At 53.4% G+C, this 20,976-nt stretch overlaps 5 protein-coding genes across 5 annotated transcripts; 2 read left to right on the top strand and 3 right to left on the bottom strand.

The window, feature by feature from the left end:
* Positions 1-121: 121 nt before the first annotated feature.
* On the bottom strand, positions 122-705 carry EsH8_VI_000477 (high mobility group box domain-containing protein; the record flags this gene model as incomplete). The annotated part of the gene is made up of 3 exons (XM_083271730.1): positions 122-151; positions 210-427; positions 642-705. The coding sequence occupies 3 exons, from the start codon at positions 703-705 to the stop codon at positions 122-124; spliced, it is 312 nt and encodes a 103-aa protein (XP_083126904.1).
* A 5,861-nt stretch (positions 706-6,566) lies between these two features.
* On the bottom strand, positions 6,567-7,437 carry EsH8_VI_000476 (centromere protein H (CENP-H)-domain-containing protein; the record flags this gene model as incomplete). The annotated part of the gene is made up of 3 exons (XM_083271729.1): positions 6,567-6,942; positions 7,052-7,217; positions 7,281-7,437. The coding sequence occupies 3 exons, from the start codon at positions 7,435-7,437 to the stop codon at positions 6,567-6,569; spliced, it is 699 nt and encodes a 232-aa protein (XP_083126903.1).
* A 570-nt stretch (positions 7,438-8,007) lies between these two features.
* EsH8_VI_000475 (uncharacterized protein) lies at positions 8,008-12,452 on the top strand (the record flags this gene model as incomplete). The annotated part of the gene is made up of 3 exons (XM_083271728.1): positions 8,008-8,075; positions 8,139-8,250; positions 8,304-12,452. The coding sequence occupies 3 exons, from the start codon at positions 8,008-8,010 to the stop codon at positions 12,450-12,452; spliced, it is 4,329 nt and encodes a 1,442-aa protein (XP_083126902.1).
* A 1,548-nt stretch (positions 12,453-14,000) lies between these two features.
* EsH8_VI_000474 (uncharacterized protein) lies at positions 14,001-16,016 on the top strand (the record flags this gene model as incomplete). The annotated part of the gene is made up of 2 exons (XM_083271727.1): positions 14,001-14,737; positions 14,843-16,016. 2 exons carry the CDS (start codon positions 14,001-14,003, stop codon positions 16,014-16,016), a joined length of 1,911 nt encoding a protein of 636 aa, XP_083126901.1.
* An 848-nt stretch (positions 16,017-16,864) lies between these two features.
* On the bottom strand, positions 16,865-18,418 carry EsH8_VI_000473 (Sodium:dicarboxylate symporter; the record flags this gene model as incomplete). Its single annotated transcript, XM_083271726.1, has 2 exons — positions 16,865-18,030; positions 18,130-18,418. 2 exons carry the CDS (start codon positions 18,416-18,418, stop codon positions 16,865-16,867), a joined length of 1,455 nt encoding a protein of 484 aa, XP_083126900.1.
* Between the last annotated feature and the right edge of the window lie 2,558 nt (positions 18,419-20,976).

Here is a 20,976-nt window from a genome sequence, read left to right as displayed (position 1 = left end):
TAACCCATTTCAATCCCATCATACACCGCCGAGCCCAAAGTTACAAGAAAAGTCCGAAAGATGTGCGGAAAAGTAACTCAACGCCACCCATTCGGACCGAGAAGCAACAGAAATACAGCAATCAAGAGGACTCATCCTCCTCTTGTTCGGCCTTTAGGACTAATTAGCTTCAGCAATCCACAACTAGAATAAGATATGGGGTGTCTTACGTTGTAGGCCTGCTTCTCATCCTCGTAGCGCTTCTTGTCGGTGGCAGCCTTGGCCTCATAGGGGGCACGCTGCTTCTCGTTGAGAGCCTTCCAGCGCTCACCGAGGATCTTGCCGACCTGTCCGAATGAGATACCAGGGTTCTCCTCACGGACGTTCTCGCGCTGCTCGTTGGCGAAGAACATGTAGGCAGAGAGGCCACGCTTGGGGGCGTTGGGGTCTTGAGGCAACTTGTTAGCCGTTTGCTACTTGTTGAAACGATCCGTCGTGACAGGTGCGACAAAGTGTCTACAGGCCTATTGGGAGCAAAAGACATAAAAGTAGGGGAGCAATCAAGACGTCCCCTACATGCCATGGCCTTGGACCCAAGCTGCGTCGTCTGAGTCGCACGCTGTGACGAGATCTTTCCGTAGGAATGATTGGAATGTACATACCCTTCTTCGCGCGCTTCTTCTCGACCTTGCCGCCCGCACCGCGCTTGGTTGCTGCCTTGGGCATTTTGGATACCTGGAAGACGAATGGTTAATCACCCTGCTCCATGTTGAAGATGAAGCGAAATGATTGACGAGCGAAGGGATCAGGTATGGGGGTAATGTGATGCGCCATCACGACAGAACGACATGGTTGCCGTGTCGAGCGACGGACAAGACGATGATGCAAATGGGCCGCGATTGAGCGGGTCCCAAGGTAGGTGTGGTGTAGGGTCGCAAATGCAATTGCGGTCCGCAACGCGAAGCAATTGCGATTTGAAGCTCAAAGTCGTCCAAGAGAGATCGTGAAGCATACCTGAATGGGTTTTTGTAAGGTAGAAAGGGTGTTGTGGAAGTGGTGGTCTAGACGCGTCAAGCTCTTGTTAGCTGGGGAACTCTTTGGGCGATGCTCGACCAAGATGCAAGGTGCTCGATAAGATGGAGAGTTCAAGAGGTGCACGCCAAGTTAGAAGCTCTGCGATGAACTGCACCGACGATACCGAACGGTAGAAAAAAAGGATTTCTGGGTGCTGCAGTTCGAGGTAGAGCTTCCAAGTGGCGACGACGTTGAAAATAAAATTGTATGCGTTGCGCTTGTGTTTGCGGCGTGTTGAGGGGACTCGGTATGGGCAGAAGGTACTCACGGGTTGGGTGCGCGTAGACTGCAATGTGTGTATTGCGAGAGTGCGGTTTGTATGGGAGGAGGATTTTGGTGGGAGATTTGTATGGGAGAAGAAGAGGGAGGGAGAATGTATGGGGGGAGGGCCAAGCAGCCTTTTTACTATGGGGGAGTGATTGTGCGGGAGCAACGCGCCTGGGTGCACTTGTTTTTGCTGGGAAGTCTGGGACTGGCAGGCGACTGGGGGGGTGGAGGGGGTCACCGCACCGTGGTCCTCCTTGATCAGCTTGGGCTGGGCTGGCTGGCTGCTGCTGAATGGTGGCTCTGGGTCTCCGTACCAAAAAATGGACTGTGCACTGGCACTGGCGACACTGGGCACGCGCGAAAAAGAGGAGAGAGAGGCAAGAAAGAGGGGGAAGGGGCAGTGGGAGGGAAGGGTGGGCGCGCCTTCCTCCCTGAGTCCAGAGTCTCCTTCCCTTCCCATTTTCCCCGTCTTCCCATCCCCCCTCCAAGTCCACGTCCACGTCCACGGTCCATCCACAAGGTAGGTAAAGGTACCTCACTACGGATACTACCAGGGAAAATACCTTGCCTTCCTTGCCTTACCCCCTTCTTGCCATCTCCTCACCCAGGGCAGGAAGCCGTGAATCAGCCAATACATTGGCCCAAGTACCGTAGTACCTTGGCTAGTACGGAAATGTACCTGCTTAGCCCACGGTGTGTGCCCGCACGCAACCAATACCATAGTACATGCCTCCCTCCTGTATCCGTACCAGACGAGACCAGACCAGGCCAGACCAGGTCAGGTGTGGGCAATGCGCGCGGAGACTAGAGTGTGAGGGTAGGAGCAGCCAAAGCAGGAGTAGGTAGGTAGCACCCAGGCCCAGACCCAGCACCAGCACAAGCACCAACAGCAGCGACGGCGGTAGGTGGAAGGAGGAGGGAGGGAGGAGCTGGGCTTGCCTGCCTGCCTGCCTGCCTGCCTGCCTGCCCGCCCGTGTGCCTGCCCGCTTGCTTTCTGCCTTCTGCATCCTGTCTGTCCACTTCCTTCCTGTCTGGCTCTCCCTTCTTGTCAGTTCCCGAGTTCCTTCCTCACTCCTTGCAAATTGCAACTCCTTCCTACCCTGCCCACGCTCTCTCTTGGTGTCGCTGCTATTATTGTGTGGTACTGTACAGGTACGAAGTCTGGCCAAAACTCCGCACCGAAGTACTGTACATTCGCGCTGTACCTTTGTTTTATACTAGATTTTCGCACGGTGTACATCGTCGCGCCTTCCGTCTGCTTCGTCTTCGTCTGCGACGTGCCGGTCTTTTTTTGACGTCTGAGGTGGTTTGCTTTTGCGCTCTCTTCTCCGTCGACCCCACCTTCTTCTTCCCTCTGCCAGTGCCCACCCTTCTCCTAGCTTCGTCTACGTATTGCCATTCTCTTGCACCCGTCTTTTCAGTCTGATCCACTGCCTGCAGCAGATGCTGATGGCGAGGAGAGTCACAGCTCCGACTTGGCCATCCTCTTCCGGTCAATTTGGGACTGATTCGGCGTCTGCGCTTTCTCTCAACCTGCCCATCCACTTACACCAATCGACAGCTGCCATCTCTTGGCTTCAATTGCCCCCCCAAAGACCAGCTCTCGCTCCTGCTTAATTTTGGGCAATATCTCATTTCTTGGTCAACCACTTACACCACGTTATTTACACCCTCGCCTCCCCGACCTTACTGCAATCACCCTCATGCATCGATATCACAAGATACCGATACATCCAGGCAAACTAAACAAAAAAACGCGCAGTGACACGCCTATTGCGACCGACTAATGAACTTGGCCTGAATCAAGCATCTCCTTCATAATGCTCACCGGCGCTAAAGGGTCCCCTACCCTCTGACGGCTTGCAAGGCCCGGTTTATCAGCCAACCTTACCTTGCCGCAGCAAGTACGAATACCTACCTCGAACGGCATGTAGACAAGGCCGGGCCGCACGGGGAGACGGAACTTAAGGCGTGGCCAGCCTCGCCTCGGCCTCCCCTGTATCCGTCCTTCCACAGCTAATTACCTTGTAGCTATGTGTTGTTGCTGCGGTAAGGAGATTGGCTGATCTCTGGACAGTGTCTCTCTGGCAGACTGCGTCCAAGACCTGCGCGGCATCTGTACCTCCTGATTTAGATTCTTTGGGCGGTATCGCTTCGTACACCATCAAAGCAAACTTTGCCTGTGGCAGACCACAACCTACCTGTGCGCACTAGGACGCTCATCACTTGCGCTTTGCTGGGGGTGTGGGTGTTGGTGACCTCATGTTCGGAAGGTTACCCCATTAGCGTCTTGTGCTGACTAGATTCGCGGCTTTCGCATATCCTCACCAAAGCAACAAGGCTCGGCTGCCAAGGAGAGGGCAATCAACGGAGCACTTGTGGGCGTGGTTGAGGAGGCGACGTTGGAGTTGGAGACACATCAGACAGGAACACGCTCCCACACGCACTCAGGCACACTGTGCGAGTGTCTGTTCCTCGATGTAGTTGCGCAATCTTCGCCCACACTAAAACACCACTCGACACACTCCATGGCATTTTCCCCTCCTTTGACTGGCTTGCCCACATGTGCCCTCGGCGCAGAGTTCTTGACAAACGCTCCATGCCTGGCTTGCCCTGGGTTGTAGTCCATGCGGTTAGACAGGATGGATACACACAGCCAAGCCAATGCCGATTTCAATGTGCGGCCTCAATTGCAACACCTAGCCTGAGTTCCGACGCGAAACCCCATCCACCAGCGCTCAACGCGTCTGGGGGAGCTCCTTGAAAGCTTGCGGCAACAGCATCGTGCGACCTCAGCCGGCTCACAGCTGCTGATTGCTACGACTTCCGAGGGTTCGATGCATCAAAACTTGACCGCTTCGAAATAATATACAGCTCCGATTTTGCAGGGAAACAGAGACATTTCCCATATGGTCGCACCGTCCACCGTTTGACGAGGCGGGCTCCAAGTGCAGCAAGGTACCAGACGGACAGCACTCCGTTGCTCAGGGAGATGCGACATGGCAACTGGAAGCCATGATGAGAGATGGGGTTGGCACTTGGACTGGCCGAAACGAAACCCGGGTACTTTGTTCATGCATACGCCCCATGTACCGTCATACGAGATTGCCATGTACCGCTACTTGGCCATATGTACCTCGATTTTGGTCCACAAAGTCCGGAATCAGCTTGGGCAAATGCGCCCAATCACTCCAACCCCCCAGCTTACGGTACACTCTGGAACCCCCCAGCCCCCCATAGCAGTCAGTCACCTTCGCCCACTCTCGCCTTTTCGTTGCATCCAGAGAGCAGTCTGCAGCACGTGCGGGAACTACTAACAATAGATACCACAGGCCGCCAGCTCGGCTGCTCCTTTCAGGCCGAAGGTGGTTTGACGCGAGATGGGCTGATTAATCTCTAATTCAATATTCGCAGACTTATTCTTACGGGCGCAAGTATCTTGTGGTGAAGTCCTGGCTCCAGTATCTGCCAACCTGTCATCAGCAAGCATTTTGAGTAGAGATTCCCGACAGGCTGACCATTATTCCTTCAAGCCGAGCTTGTTATCACGGCGAGCAGCGGGCCTCGTCTCTTTCCCCATCTTGCACTTTGCAGCAGCAGCTGGACAGTGTAACTCACTCACACTCGGCAGCGACAAAAGAGTGGGAATACTTCGTCATGCGCACAATTTGTGCGGGCGTCTGGTGTACCCAAAAGCATCATACTGGGTAATGCCTGCAACTACAGTCGTATACAGACGGCCTACTCTCTCCAATGCACTCGACGCACCCCATGAGCATCCAATACGCCCGATGCATGCCTTCTCTGCAAATTCACAAGCCGGCGCAGCATTTGCCATAGGCCGGGCGGCCATTGCCTGCCAGGAGGAGTAGGACGGTTCCGCACCATTCCAGACAGGTCGCTGGGCACAGCCATTTTGCTTTTGCCCGCTTGTTCCCTGTTTGGCTCGGCTGGCGGTCGGAAGGCCATGGTACCAGAGTAATGCGCGTGGGTGAACAAAGTGCGCAAAGTACCCGCGACTTGCAGCGGATACACGGAGCCAGGCAATTTAGCTGGTCTGGCCGCCTTTCCTTTGTTGATACTGTGCTGTACCTGATGCTCCCCCGGCAATTTTGGCCCTCCCTGACTGAGGACTCTCCCACACACACCCCCTCCCAAGCCAAACACTCAAGTCGCTCACACTTGACAACCTGCACGCGAAAGTACAGGTCTGCGCCAGCCAGCTCCACTCCCTCCTGGCTGATCTGGTGCAGCAGAAACAGAGCTTGACTGACGGGGAGATCTGCCCTCCCCCCAACTTTCACTCCCATCCTTCTCCCTCCTCTCCTCTTCTCTGCGGACCTCTCGGAACACTGCTTACCTCATCTCAGAGACCGCGCGCCTCTTGCGTAGTTTTCACGCCCTGGTATGGAGACGTCGATGATCTAACTCGACGCGCAGGTTGCGCCGTACTTTTTCAACTCAAACCTCATACGTCGATGTGAGGATGCGCTTTAGAGATTCCCATGACCCCGGTCGTTTCCACCTTGGATATTGAAACGGGGTTCATTAAACATCGATATTCTTTTTTTGTCTTTCAATGTTTCTACTCTGTACAAGCAACAGCTTTTACCCAGCAGAAATATCCTGCTGAAGCATTGGCCGGAGAGGCAGATCTCATGGCCAAGCTATCCCACGTGATTTCGGCAACGCGGTGGTCATAGCGCCTGGGTCGCGCTAAGCCCTGTCAAGCCTCCTGAGAGCGTATGAGTGGTGAGATTGTGTGGAGGCGGTAGGGGCCGAACATGAGCTTAGAATCCAAAAGTGCCATGAAGTGCCGATGCCGTGCTGTGCGAAGCACGATTGATCGATCGTGCGCAGGGCAGGGCGAGCACCGTGATCTGGGATTCCCATCTGGCCCTGCCAGACCAAGCCGCGGCCATGGTTCGCCTGAGGGTCCGTACCTGCATACATACTGTGCATCGTGGGTTGAGTTGTATGCCACCACGATCATAGGTACTGGGGACTTGGTCAGGTCCACTTCATCTTACGAACCCTTTGAACCCCTAATATCCGTCTGCTGTTGTTTTGGGGCTCTGGTCCCTCATAAGATGTGAGGTCAAATGGATCGTCGACGACACGTCAAACAAGAACCACACGTTCAGCGTGTACCCACCGTCCTTCGCGGCATCATCGTAGGACTCATTCCCAATCCCAGCAAGAAACAAAACGGAATAGCCTTGCAACTCCGTTCTCGCTTGATTTCATCATCCATCCTCCTCAGAGTCAAGTACCATGTCCCGTAGCGCTTCGTCCCTAGCCCAATCGACGCCGCTACCAGCGACGACAGCGCTGGCCGTGCCTTTCATGACCTTCCACCGCTGCCTACTCTCCTTGACCTCGACAAGCAGTCTAGCCATCTCCGTCTGTACGGCAGGGTCATCAGTCTCGCCGGTCTTTCGCTTCTCGGATTCTTCGGTCAGTCGGAGGACCTCAGCCGCAAGGACGACGTTTCTCCGGCCCACTCGGAGGCTTTCCGCCTCTACATTGGTGAGCTCGTTAATGACTTCGCGGATGTCGGCTGACGTCTTCGCGAGCGCGATGGAGGCGGTGTCACGAGAGTGTACATACGGCAGGAGATCCCTGGGCATGTTAGCCAGAACAGCGCCATCCACTTCAGTGTTGAAACATGAAAACGAAGAAGAAAAAAGCTGCCCCAGAGTCTATTATCAAGAGAGGAGGGTAAACCAACGTTTCAATGGGCGTGGCTTGCGTGCTACCGTGAACAGTTTTCAGTATAGGGTTGGCAGTCATGACGCTATCTGTGATGTCGTTCCTCAGAAGCCACCCTGCGCGCGCCGTTGCCGCATCTGCCTGCGCTTTCTTCACATTTTCTTCCGTGTTTGGCGTTGATGTATCTATTTAAAAAGTCAGGAATCTGGGTCAGACACCATCGCGTGACTCATAAGAGAAAGGGATACCTGAGGTATGGCTCTGCTGCGCCTTGATGAGAGCGACCTTCACCTCAAGATCGCGGAGTTCATCGTAAAGAGCTAGGACGCGCTCCTCATCCTTTGACAGGAGTAGAGCGGGGGCCTGGGTACTCGCCGTGGTATCTTGGTTTTGCAGCTCGTTCATGGCCGAGATCGATGTTTCGCATCAGATAGGGGACAGTTACCTTGACTAAATCCGCTGCCCGATTCTCACCAACCCGCGTTCCGGAGTGCGATACGCGACTCAAATCCCCCTACTGACTCGATAGAATCCGGCGGCGTTAGTGTCAGTTGGTCCAGGGCCCAAGAGCTGTGGCTGGTGACTTACCAGCCTCGCCCTTCTTTATCTTATCGGTGGCTGGTGACCCACAGGCATCCAATCAAGTGACAACAGGGATCACGAGTCGGCATCACGCTATACCTCCCAAGGATTTTTAGCGGGTTTGCAGCCTGCACGAGCTTCGGGGCGCCTCAGCGGTCATCTTTGGAAACCGGCGAACGAACCCTCGCTCGCGCCTTGCAACAACTGCAGTTCCTGCAAACTTTTCCGGCTCCCGAACCCAACGAAGAAGAGCGCAATATACTCAGCGCAATACTCATCACATCCGACGGCCTTGCCAACATCTCGCATAGTTGCTTTGCCTCCGAGAGAATACTAGTGCGGGACTAGACGGCGGGTCAGCTATCGCAGCTGTTTACTGGAGATGTTCCGGGGATGGCGACGCAGGTGTTGATAGCCCATACGGGCCAGCGCCTGGAGGCGGACACGACACAGTTCTCCACGTATGCTACTGCTGCTTCCATAGTTCAGAAAGAGCAAACAGAAGGCTGACGGGTTCATTACAGGCTTGATGATCTCAAGGCCTGGATCGCGAGGCAGACATCGATCCCGGCGCATCAGGTTGTCGCTTTGACTGCCCAAGGACGGAGCGTTAAGCTTCAGACTCTACACGAGGAGGTACGGCACCACTGAATCCATGAGACCAAAAAACTGTACTGACCAGTTCCTAGACGGAGATCTACATCTACGACATCCGGATATCGCAACCGAACTCCCCCGGCACCGCCTCGTCTCCGAAGTCCGAACGACCCCTCCCCAAGCGCTACTCTGTCCCTACCGCTCCAAACTTCATCGGAAACATTCGCGTCTTGTCGGAATGGCAATCTCTCTACAGAGAACGCCAGACGTGGGCCCTCGGCATTGTCGACGACTCGGTGCGCCTAGCGACCGAGATCCAGGAGCGATATGGCGAGATGGATGTCATGATAAAATGCCTCGATGCAGCAGTGGCCAATCTGGAGATTAGTGTGAAGCAGATTGAGCCCAAGTACGCTGAGCTCAAGAAATGGGTAGATCCCGCGCTGAACGAATACAAGCAGCTCGCCGAGAACTGGGAGCACTACCTCACCATCGCACGTAGCACGCCCATCTCCGCTGCTATGGTACGCTTCATGACCTCCCGAGATCTCAAGAAGAAACAGGCCACGTTGGAGGACTTGGTCGAACTGGACACCGCAAAGAAATCGGGACGATTGGCGCCGACGTCATTGAAGAAGTTCAACGCCAAGGCGACGGATTTGGACAATGCTGCGGGTAAAATGTATGGCGCGCTGGAACAGCTGATAGGGGAATTCGACAGCCTTGTTGGACGGTCCGCATTGTCACACAGTGACGAGGCTGCGCAGTTGCTCCAGGATCTTAAGGCCGTGGCCAAGAAGATTGAGACGGACTATCAAATAGTGCTGGAGTATTCCGACACGCAGGCGAACGTTCTCCAGGCTTCTCGGACGGCAGAGAACCACACGTCGCGCCTGATTCCAAGCTTGAAGAAGCGGGCTGCGGAGATGGACGACATGCTGCATTACGTCACGCAGGCGAGAAATGCCATCGCGGCCGACTCTATTAATTTTATGCGCAACATCACTGAAATCACCACGTTACACAGCAGCGTTAGAAATCAAATCAATGTCCTGAACCAAGCCGAGGACGACATGACGACATTTGACTATCTGCGTCTCATACACCAACTGCCATACATGTACGCCTCCTTCCTCTCCGAAGCGGTACGCAGACGGGAGTGGTCCGAAAAGATTAAGACGGATTCGTCAACTCTGGCCAACGAGATGGCGTTGTTCCAGGACGAAGAGTCGAAGCGACGGAGGAAATGGCACAAAATGGTCGGCAGCATGTACGGCCGGGACAAGGTCGAGTCCAGCATACTAGGCCTAGAAGTCAACTTGCTTGGTGAGGAGGAAACATGGCCCGGCATGGCGAAGCGCGATTTGGAGGAGTTCCTCGAGCATCTCCAAAGGCAACAAGCCGATGTGGATATCATCGAGGATGTGACAAAGCTCGTTAACGAGTTAAGCAGCCCCACCAAGCAGCAGTCGAAGAGGTTAAAGGCCTTTAAGAACGGCAGTATACACGAAGCCGCCCTTGGGCGAAGCGGCTTGATGATTCGCGGCGATGACGATCTGCTCCGCAGCCTTCAAGATGACAAGTCGAAGCTCGAGAATAAGCTCAAGACTGCCGAGAGCCGCGTACGAAGGTTGGAGGACTTGCTCCACAGGCAAAGCCAAGCGTCTCGGCCTGGTATTGGAGGCTTGTTTGGGCATGAAAGAAACGACTCGGCCAACTCTATCAGATCAGGAGCGACTTCAGAGGACAATCGTCGATCAACAGGCAATTCAGAGGCACTTTTGCAGAGAATACAGCAGCTCGAGGGTGAACTAAAGAACCGTCCATCATCTGACAATTCGGAGGCTTTGTTGCAAAGGATACAGCAGCTCGAAGGTGAACTAAGCACTCGTCCACCAAATAACGATTCGGACGCCCTTTCGCAAAGGATACAGCTGCTCGAAAGTGAACTCAACACCGAAAGGGAGAAATCTGCAGCCTTTGAAAAGGACCTCAACGCCCGGGCTACAGCGCATGACGACGTCAGGGATCAGATGGCGGAAGCAAACTCCACTAAGAAGGAGCTTCTTGAGAACATGGAGGCTTTGCAGCGGGAGTTTGTCGAGGAGCGGAAGTCCCTAGAGAACGAAATTAAGGGCCTTAAAGCACGCATCGAAGACACCGAAGACGAGATTGAGAACTTTGGCGAATCCAGGGAGAATGAGAAGGCTACCTACATCGAAAGGATGCATGAGCTGGAGGCCGAAATCGAGAGGCTGCAAAAGGATCAGAAGGACGATGCACTCAAGACTCAGGGGCAGGTCGAGTTTCTCCGAAACGAGGCACGACTTCAGAGAGAACAGAATGATACGCTCGAGAAGCAACTCCAAGACGCAAATGATGAAGCGAAGAGGATTGCCAAGAACCTGGGTTTCACTCAGGAAACTGCCGATGCACAGCTTAAAGCCCTTCGCGACATTCATGATCAGCTATCCCCGAACGACGACACCACCGAGGACCTCAACGATCTCATTGATGCACTTGTGTACCGAGCTACTGACATCGCTGCTAAGCTGAAGACTCTCGACAGCGACAGGTCGATACTCGAGACCAATCTCGAGCAGGCCGAAGAGCATGTTAAGAGCCTAAAGGCCGAGATCGCCGAAACGAAAGCCAAGCTGACCTCGGAGGAGGACAACGCGAGACATCTGAAAGAGAGTTTGGATCAAGAGAAGGCCAGAGTATCCGCCCTGGAGCAGGACGCTGCTGAGAGTCGTGAACAGCTGGACCAACTCTACGCCAAAATTGCCGATGGCGAGACTGGCTCGGAGAGCCTCAGAAAGAAACTTGATGAGGAGGAGGAGCGAATCAGCTCCATGACCGAGGAGCTCGCATCTAGGCAATCCCAAGTAGGCAGTCTTGAAGAGGAGTTGCGCCTCTATAAGGAGAAGATGGAGAAGTCCCATGCCAAGCTTTCAGCCGTCATTGGTCACTTTGAATCTAGGTCGGAGAAGACAAAGGATCTGACGCAGCGTCTCTACTCTCAAAACGACCGACTGTGCCGGCTTTTGGAGCGATTGGGCTTTTCAATTTCCCGTCAAGACACGACGATGACAATCCAGAAGGTGCCTAGGTCCGAGAGAGGTACCATGAGCCAGATCCATAATGGCAACGATTCGTCAGACCCGGGTCTTTCTATGATCCGTCGCTCCGGCATGCTTACCAGTCGCACCTTGGCTGAAAGTACCGACCTAGAACTATTGTACTGGATGAACGGCAATGACGGAGATTCCGAGAACGAGAAGTACGAGGCGTTCATGACGAGGTTGGGCAGCTTCGACATGGACTTGTTTGCCGAGACAGTCTATAGGCGTGTCAAGGATGTTGAGCATCTCGCTCGAAAACTCCAGCGAGATGCGCGTGCTTACAGGGAGAAGGCGCATACTCTACAACGGGATTCGCACGAGAAGATTGCTTTCAAGCACTTCAAGGAAGGCGACCTTGCTCTGTTTCTACCTACAAGGAACCAAACCGCCGGTGCATGGGCTGCATTCAACGTTGGCTTCCCACATTACTTCTTGCGCGAACAGGATGCGCATCGCCTCCGCTCCCGCGAGTGGCTTGTCGCTCGCATTACAAGGATACAAGAACGCGTCGTCGATCTTTCGAAGAGCTTACATAAATTGCCCGACAACGATTCGGTCAATGGCGAGGAGGACGACAACCCTTTCCAGTTGTCTGATGGCTTGCGGTGGTACCTCATCGACGCGCACGAGGATAAGCCCGGCGCACCTGCCACGCCCGGGCTTGGAAAATCCACGATCGCAACGAACAACGTCGAGGCCATGGCGGATATGCACACTCACGCGCAGGCGAACGGCAAGGACAAGCAACGGGCAAACACCCACAGCATCGAAGGCGTCAGCAAGGCGCTTAGCAAAAGTCTCGAGAGCCGCCGAAGCAGCTCCAACTCGAAGAAAGCTCTTCCCTTTGCTATAGGCGGTGGCGCGGCGCTTCTCAAGGGCAGTGCATTGGGCAGCGAGACGAACTCTCTCCGTGCCGCCGCGCCGGACACTCCGACTGAAACGAGCCCGCCAGAGGATGGGCCGTTGGGATCACCATTGAACGGACACGAGCAGGCAGGACACGCAGGGCAGGCTTCAAGCCCGCTGGCGGAAGAGGGCCACCCCGCGCATGCGGGTGACGCGAGGCCCAGGTCGCCCGAGGTACGAAACACGATCGATTCTCTCATCGGTCCCTAGATCCCCCCTCGCTGATTCGGTGGTTTTTTCTCTGCCGTTTTAGAAAGCTCGATCCCCTTTGAGGCTACAGCGTCAGAGGAGCGAGGTAAGCGTCGAGAGTCCCACGAAGAAGAGCGTTGTTTGGGACTCCTTGTGGAGCGTTGACTTGAGCTATGAGAGTGGTGGAGGCGCAAGGCAAAAGTGAAAATAGCTAGGGAGAGGGAGGCAGAGGACGAGACTTATTTTGTATGAACATTACACCGGAGCCAGCAAATATGGCGCCACTTTGGAGTTTTGTGTGCTGCGGTGCATTGAAGCATGTTGGAACGACCAACCCCCCCGAGCTTGAGGTTTCGTTGTATGTTTTGTATTGTTATCTGTTTTCATCACTTCGGGCGAACTTGTTTGGACGAGCGGTTTACGGCTCTGAAAGCTTCTTCCAATTGGATCACAACGAGGTAGCTGGCGCTGTTAAGTGCGGTTTTAGAACGAAGCGTGGAGTATTATAAGGGGCCTCCATTAGAGAACAGGAAATCGAGCAGAATGAAAGATTTTTTTGAATAGCTAGCTGGGGATTGCATAGTGTGCTCGGTGGATAGATGCGGCTTGCATGAAATATATTTGCTTTGAATCACAATGGCACTCCTTTTCGCAACTAGTCTGCATCCTGAGGAACTACATTCGCTTCCACACTCACTTCCACGCTCATTTATTGTAGCGTTCTGGCTGCTTATGCTAGAAATCTGGATGGGACCTAACATCGTCTTTCGCGGTAGAGCTCCTCTGCAATGCGGTAAACCTTGATTTGAATCAAAGAAGTCATCACATGGCGATAACCAGACTCCCACCTGTGGTTCCGGGACAATAAGTGTGATCCGTAAGGTTGCAACTGCTGAAAGCTCCTTTGACCTCGAGGTTCACAGCCGAGTTCAAAAGGGCTTTGGGCTGTTCAAAAGAAACGCATAGCCTTTCTGTGCTGTCACATAAAGACAATTGTCCTCTTGACCCGTTGGTCAGAATGGCACTTGACGCTCGACAAAATATAAAGAACAGCTTGACATTTGCCCATTGTGTCGGCTTTCTCGGGCATGAAAGAATGCACCTCTTCTGTTTTCCTTGTTGTTAATGTCAAAATATTGTCTCTTTGCCTTCGACTTGGACTGTTTGACCTATGCTCAGAATTTTTGGGGTGATATGGTCGCCGATAAGCCAGCATCGTACGGCTCGCATTGTCATCAATTCACTTGTGTTGAAGTCTTTAACCCTCTTCATTTGAGCCATTTCTTTTGAAGCTTTGTTAACTTGGGCATTCACAGTGTATTTCAGGCCACTCTAATCTATTTACTCGTCATTGTGTTTCTTTAGTAAGGTAGTTTACACTACCACTTAAAACCGAAGCTGTCTAGAACGTAGACGAAAGTAATAACACTATAAGAATCAGACTTTGACGCATCCCAGGACGACTTGTAACGGTAGAACAACAGTTCAATCAAGCAATCTCGCCAGTCGAAAACACAAACCCGCTCCAGAGCGATCCCTTTTATCTACAACTCCAATCACGGGCAGAAAATGGCCAACAATTACCAAAATCCTCCAGGCCAGTGGCACAGGCCCCATAGGGCGCCAACAATTGCCGAACTTCTCGGATGCTCCCCTGATTATGGCGATCCCCAGTTGGCATATAGGATACTGGGGCTGCATTCAACACAGGACAACCCTAACCAGCTGAGACCATCGGCTCGCGAATTCACTGAATGGTGCAACCATGTGTCCGGCGAGATTTGGACGGAAGCCTCTGACCCAAGCGCAGGGTCTGTCGGTTATCGACGAGCCGTCGAGGCAAACAGACGGGTCCTTTCAGCCATCAACACATTGGCAGGGATACGACGACCTAAACATCAGTATTGGAAGCCAACCGAGCTTTTTATAATCGAAGACTGGGACCAGTATGGACAGTGCTTCGATGTGGCGCATGGTTTGACCGAGAACAACTGGAACGACCTTGTCGTGGTACCGATGTCTTACCAAATGTTTCGGGATCGCTATCGCGTGGTAGACCAGACAATGATGGCAAAGAACGAACCCAAAAAAAGGAAGGCCTGGAAGGCAACGTGGAATATGATTTGCGATGCCGAAGAACGAGAGAAAAAGGACTTTGTCGACATTTTCCCTTGCTACGGCTTCCGTGCTCAGCCAGTGTACAAATACCCGGGTGACAAGTCGGAAGCAGCCAAGGATACACTCGTGCAAAAGTTCTACGCCGCTCCGGTTCCACGAAACGAGAACAGCTTGTGGTATTCTCTTGCGTAAGTGACCCCTTTCAAGGGTGGGTTTTTTTATAGGGGGGGTTTCATCTCTCTCCCTTTATTGTGGTTTCTTCTTGCGTTTAGAAGCTAACGGTTCCTGCTTAGACTACTCGTCGAGAGCACCCCGACCGAAGCAAAATCGATCAAGGCCAAGTTGGCAGATTGGTTCTACAAGCATCTAAGCGACCCACTCTCTCCACGCTTCCGAATGTACTGCCAGCTCCTTGCTGACTCTTCAGCCTGTGTGGGCGACGTCGACGAGTACCACTGGGGACCATTGGACATGCTACGATGTTTGAATGTAAACAGTCCAGATGCTGGGATGCCAAAAGAGGCCGGATTTCATGAGATGCTGCATCTAGTGGCGGACTTTTTTGACACCGAAGTCATTACCTTTACCCGACCTCCTGACATAAATCTATTCGGGTCCCTTGGTTACAGAGATATGGCGGCCTGGATAGAGAAGAAACCGTACGAAATGAGGGTATATGGGCGACCTGCGAGTCAGATCGACTACAAACTCAAGTTTCAAGAAAGAAAGCAAATACTCCTCGTCACGGATTCCGATCTGCGGTATTTCCAGCCAGTCATACGCATTGAACCTGACCTGCCCAGATATCTTGATCCCGCCGAGGTGGAAGCCGGACAATACATCAACACCGACCAATTTGACGAATGGGACCGCTACGCGCCGATGCCTTGGTGGCCAGGTTACCACTGGGATGCTCTACGCGATCCTCCTCGATGGTCGGGTAACTGGGACGTCAAGGACCTTCGCGATAACTTACTGCCAGCTCAACGGCAAGACATGGCGCCAAGTGATATTACTACCACCAACTACATGGACGCAATTACAGGAAATCAGGCTTTGGGTCCGTACTGGGCGATGCAGAGTGTCGCCGATGGACCTGGTCCGGCAGCTCTGAGGGGCTGGATGGCCTCCTACTGCGGCGATGCGGACACGGATAGGCCGGCGCTTCAGCTGCAAACCCCAGAGGATAGGCTCCTCTGGAGGACTTCTAGACCACGACCAACTGATCCTGCGGATGCTCCACTAGTAATGAGGGATTTTGAGGCAAGAAACGGAAACGTCAAGGTGCAAGATGATGTACGCTTCAAATCAAAGGGGGAATCCAATGCATATAAGCGTTGGGCCGAGGATTGGTTGTACCAGGTTGACCCGGTCTACCATCCAAAGTGTGGATACATGAGACTTGCAACATCGGACAAAAAGAGCAATCTTCCATGCTGGCACGCAAACAAGAGAAGACGTATATGAGTCACTCGAGATAGTGGTGTTGAGCGGAGAGGAATTGCAGGATATGGAAGCCGTTAGTCGGCCTTGGAACGGAGTTATGGCGCTCGGGGAATCTAGAAGAAATGAATCATCACAAAGTTTGCACTATTTTTTTCCCGTGAACATAGAGATATAAAGTCATGGGTAGGAATTAAATAGTCCTAAGTTGTTTGCAGTCGACATGTTTGAGAATGCGTAAGGTCCGGAAAAGCCAGCTATATTTGTGCAAAGACATTTCAAGGCAGCATTTCTCACTTCCCAAAACGTTGTTTCTCAGCATTAAAAGGGTAAATTCTGCACCATGAACTCCTGAAGAAGTGGTGCCCTATATTTAGTGACATTGTTGGAATGGCTGGTGGTGGCCAATATAAGCCGAGCTTCCGAAGCCCGTACCTAGCATGTTAACTTCGGAACACTCGGGTACACATAATGGGACTATCTAGTGTTGTTTAAGCGATATCAAGAGGGAATGGAAAGCTGCAGCCTTGATCTCTACGGACAAATATCACTTGGCCGTCGGTCATCTCCCATTCAGGGCATCCGCTAGCCGGGCCTCGACTTGGCAAGATGTGGGACCGCCTGATCACTTTGATCCTGCTGCGGCACTCTTGCATTTTACCGCGCGATACCGGAATCATCGTGTGTCATCTGAAAGAGAGGACACCATTAAAAGGCCAAAATGACCACGCTGGTGCCGACTATAAATGAAGGAACCCCCAAAGAGGAGCGAAAGCGCTTATTTCATCAAGAGATTGAACCATACTAATATTCGCTTCTCCTCTACACCACATTATCTTTTACACGTCGTTTCTACATAATCCAATGGGTTCTTAGACTCGCTCATCGTTGTGTCTAATTTCCTCAATTTCATCCTCTGAGCCGTCTTCAGGGTCGGTGATGCCGGTCATCTTCGTGACAATAACGGCGGCGAACAAGTCACCGCTGACGTTGGTCGCAGTACGGAATCGGTCAATGAACCAGTCGATAGCGACAACGACGCCATACATTCCGCTGGGGGGGATGCCGACACTCGACGAGATCATGACGGTCAAGACAAGCGAAGAGCTGGGGATGGGAGTGGTTCCGATGGAAGCCAGAGTCGACAACAACAAGATGATGATGTAGTCGACCGCGCTGAGGACGTGACCCTGCGTCTGGGCGAGGAATACAACGACAATGGGGAAGTAGATGGCGGTTCCGTCCATGTTCACAAGACAGCCCAAGGGCACAGCGAACTTGGTGACCGTATTGGGGATCTTGAGCGTCTCGCGGCAGCAGCGCATGGTGACGGAAAGAGTTGCAGCGGAAGAAGCGGTACCCCACGCCGTCAGCCAAGCGGGCGAGCACTTGAACCACATGGTGTACGGGTTCTCGCGAGTGAAGGCGAAGAAAATGAGGGGGAGAATGACGAAGAGATGGAGGAACATCGAGCTGATGGCACCGCCCATCAAGATTCCCAGGTTCACACCGATATCGTTGATATTGAGCTTGAACATGTTGGGCAGGATGAGGAAGAAGACACCGATGGGTGCAAGCTTGATGAGAAAGGTAATGATGACCATGATGATCGTCTCGACCTCACGTATCGCCTTGATGAGGGAGGAACGGCCGCCGCGGTCGTCAATAAGATAGCCGACAACGACGGCACTGACGAGAACGGCGAGAAGGTGGTCCGAGGCAAGGGCGTCGACAACGTTGGCCGGAATCAAAGAGTTGAACAGCTCGGTGACGGTGGCCGGGATGTCTTGCTCCTTGCGCTCCTCGTACGTCTCTTGGTCCTTGTCTGACATACTAGACGTGGCTATGGACTCGGCCGACGCGACCGTCATGAGGCGTGCCCAAACTTGGGATGTCATGATGATTGAGTGAACGATGGCTATAATGGTCGTGATGACATAGTAGCCGATGGTCCATTTGGCGAGCTTGGCACCGCCGTTTGTGATTTCCTTGAGCTTCTGGACGGCGAGAATCATGGCCGTCACGATGAGGGGCAGAACTGAAATCGTATTAGTTTCCGGCTTTTGTATGGACAGACACAGCAGACGATCTCGGACACGATCGATCTCTGGTACATGTGGATGAGGGTGCAACATACCGACAGCTTTGAGGGACCGCAGCCAAAGGTTACCGGGAATAATGAGGATGGTTGTCGCGGCCGCAGGAATGTTTGGGTGTGCGCTTTTGACTCCCAGACCGATAGCGACGGCGATGGCGGCAGCGATGATGATTTGCACCGCGGAACCGGGCTCGATGACCGGGTGCCACCATGGCGTCTTCTTGTGCACCGACTCCCCCGACCCTACGGAGGTTTGCTGCTGGGCCTGCTCCATGGAGGAGTTCTCAGCGACAGTCTTGTCGGTGGTACCGTACTCCGACTTCTCCATCGTGGCTGAATTTAGTGACGATGGAACACGACGTCGACGAAACAGCTATCTGGGCTGGGAATGGAGCAAGCAAAACTTGGAATACGAGTCGTAACAAGACCGCTGCCACGCTGAGAGGAGAGGGGAGAAGAGAACCAACGACTTGGATCGACAGCTTGAGGGAGGGCTATATACATGAAGGCTGCCCGGGTCGTGGGTCAATCTGATCCCGGGTTGCACCGGTGGTCTTGTCTATCAGTGTGGCAAGCCGGGACCGGCTGCCTGCGGTGTAATGGCCAGATATGGACACATATTAGAGGGGTGCGAGTGGGAGGCAACTCGCATGGGCGATTTGCTGAGAATGAAGGAGCAGGAGGGATGACACCGAGATAGGGCGCGCGTATCTCCCGCCAAGGAGGGTATCAAAGCTAGAAGAGGGCACAGGAGTTGGCATCTTTCACGCGAAAGGAAGGTGTAAGAGGATCCATTCGATCCCCGCGTTACCCACCAGTCGCATTCGATGAAGGACGGGCGACTTGGGGTGCCACGGGTCTGGAATGGGGTTGCCTGGGCACACGCTTGGGGCAAACAAAAATTGGACGGCGCGGGCGTTTGCGACGGGGGGTATTGGATATTGATGGGAGGAGCCCCCGAGGAAGGGTGGGCATGGATGGGTGCTCTTTGGAGGGAGAGAACCAGACGACAAGAGATAGGGCGATGGGGGCTGACTGGTCGAGTCAGCCTGTTGTGTCGGGGTGTTCGTCTCGGTATTGACCTTGGCTCGATTGTCTACTTGGCGGTGACGATGGGGCTTTGATGGCGGCATTCATCAGCTAGGAGGAAGCTCATTTCCGATGGTATGCTGCCACCTTCGTCAGGACGCATGGCATTGTGGGATAAGCGCGAAGAGCCTCAACTCCGGCTAGCAACGTTGCAGCTTCAACATACCACTTCTCGTGTTGTCGACGACAGCGCTCGATCGAAATTCTAGAAACCATCTCTTGAAAAGCTTCATTTCCAGGGCTCCCCCACAGGCCTTGCATCTCAGCGTCTCCCCATGTTGACAGTTGAGAATGACAACTCACGTTGTCAGCCTGCCAACCATCTCATTGGGAAAGGATTCGTCGTCCAAGGCTCCAAGGCTCGTTACCAAGAGCACCAAGACGACGTCCCCATTGGCAGCGTAAGACATGACTCTCGGACGACGTCGGCGAGAGCTTTCCACCCGCCTATTGGCCAGCCATGGCGGATGCCGTGCCGCGCCGAGCATTGCCGAGAGGCTCGGCGGGAGCGCGAAGACGAGGGTCGGGGATGGGCTCCGAAATTTGACATGGGGGGTGGGGAGAGGAGGGAAAAATCAGCCAAGTCTTGGCCGTGGCGTCGGAGCCCTTTTTTGCCTTTCCACCCACCTCCGCCCAGGAGTTCCGCTTGCAGCCATTCATAACCGCCAGAAAGCGTGAGCTCACCGGCGGTCACTGGTGGAATGCTCAGTTTGCTGCCACAAAGTGTGGTGCTGCTCTTTCTTTCAATCAAGTGCCGCCAGTCCAGAGGGACATACCCCGGTCAAGGTGTGTGCATTACGTACAGTGTAATGCTGTGCAGGGAAATAATGTGGGTAGCCGAGCGCCGAGAGTTGTCGGGGGCCAGGAAGCCATGTTTGTTAATGTCTTGGGGCCGAGCTGGTGGATGAACCGTCTGGCCACTGACATTCGAGTTGTTGAGCTTGTCACCCTGTTATCTGGGGAATTGGCAGACAAAACACGTTCTTGGTCCTTCTGATGCCTGTTTCGTGCCCATCTGAACGGTCTTGATTATCTGCATCTGATCACTCTGCAGGCCGTGGACGAGAATTTGACCCGGCCCGGAATATGGCATATGCATCTCATTTGCGGGGGCCCGAATCCGGGGAGTAGGGTCCGTCTTCGGCTTTTTTGAGTTGAGCTCCATAGATTACTTTAGAGTCTCAGGCTTTGGGGGCATTGCTCAACCGTCGACATTTTCGCTTCGAAGACTCCACAGAGAAAACGAGATTGCAGGCGGGTGCAAATGTCTGGAAGCGGTGACACCCATGGATAGTGGAATGGGCCCACTGCAGACAGCCGACGCTCTGAGTCTCAACGAAGCCCGTCTACCAAAAAAGTCTTTCTTCCCGAGTTTCTCCTAATTAACAAGGAGGCAATGGCGACTCGTATTGACGCAGTGGACATTGCGGAACCCACAGACCGTCATCCCAGCTTGAACACGCGGTGAGAAAACTAGGAGACAAGACGCTTGTCATGTACGTGCGGAAACTTTGACCATATCTCCGGAGTTTAAATACCCTTCCTTTCTTGGCCCTCGATGCGTTCCATCGAGCAAGAGTTTAGGGATGATGCAGGCAAAGCCTTGGAACCGTCATGGCGCCAAGGCGTCTGCGGAAACCGAGGAAAGAAACTTGCTTTACTTGTCGTCTGTCTCCATCAAACGATCACGATGACAGCAAACTATCAAGGTATGTGGTTTCCTTGAACATTCGGTCCGTAACCAAGCAGGAGGACAGCGGTTGTTAGCGAAAGGGTCATGAATTCAGATATTGAAAC

The sequence above is a fragment of the Colletotrichum jinshuiense genome, chromosome 6, assembly GCF_051148585.1.
Source record: "Colletotrichum jinshuiense chromosome 6, complete sequence".
NCBI lineage: Eukaryota > Fungi > Ascomycota > Sordariomycetes > Glomerellales > Glomerellaceae > Colletotrichum > Colletotrichum jinshuiense.
The sequence above is the reverse complement of the archived record's forward strand: the minus strand, read 5'-3'. Positions and strand labels throughout refer to the sequence as shown.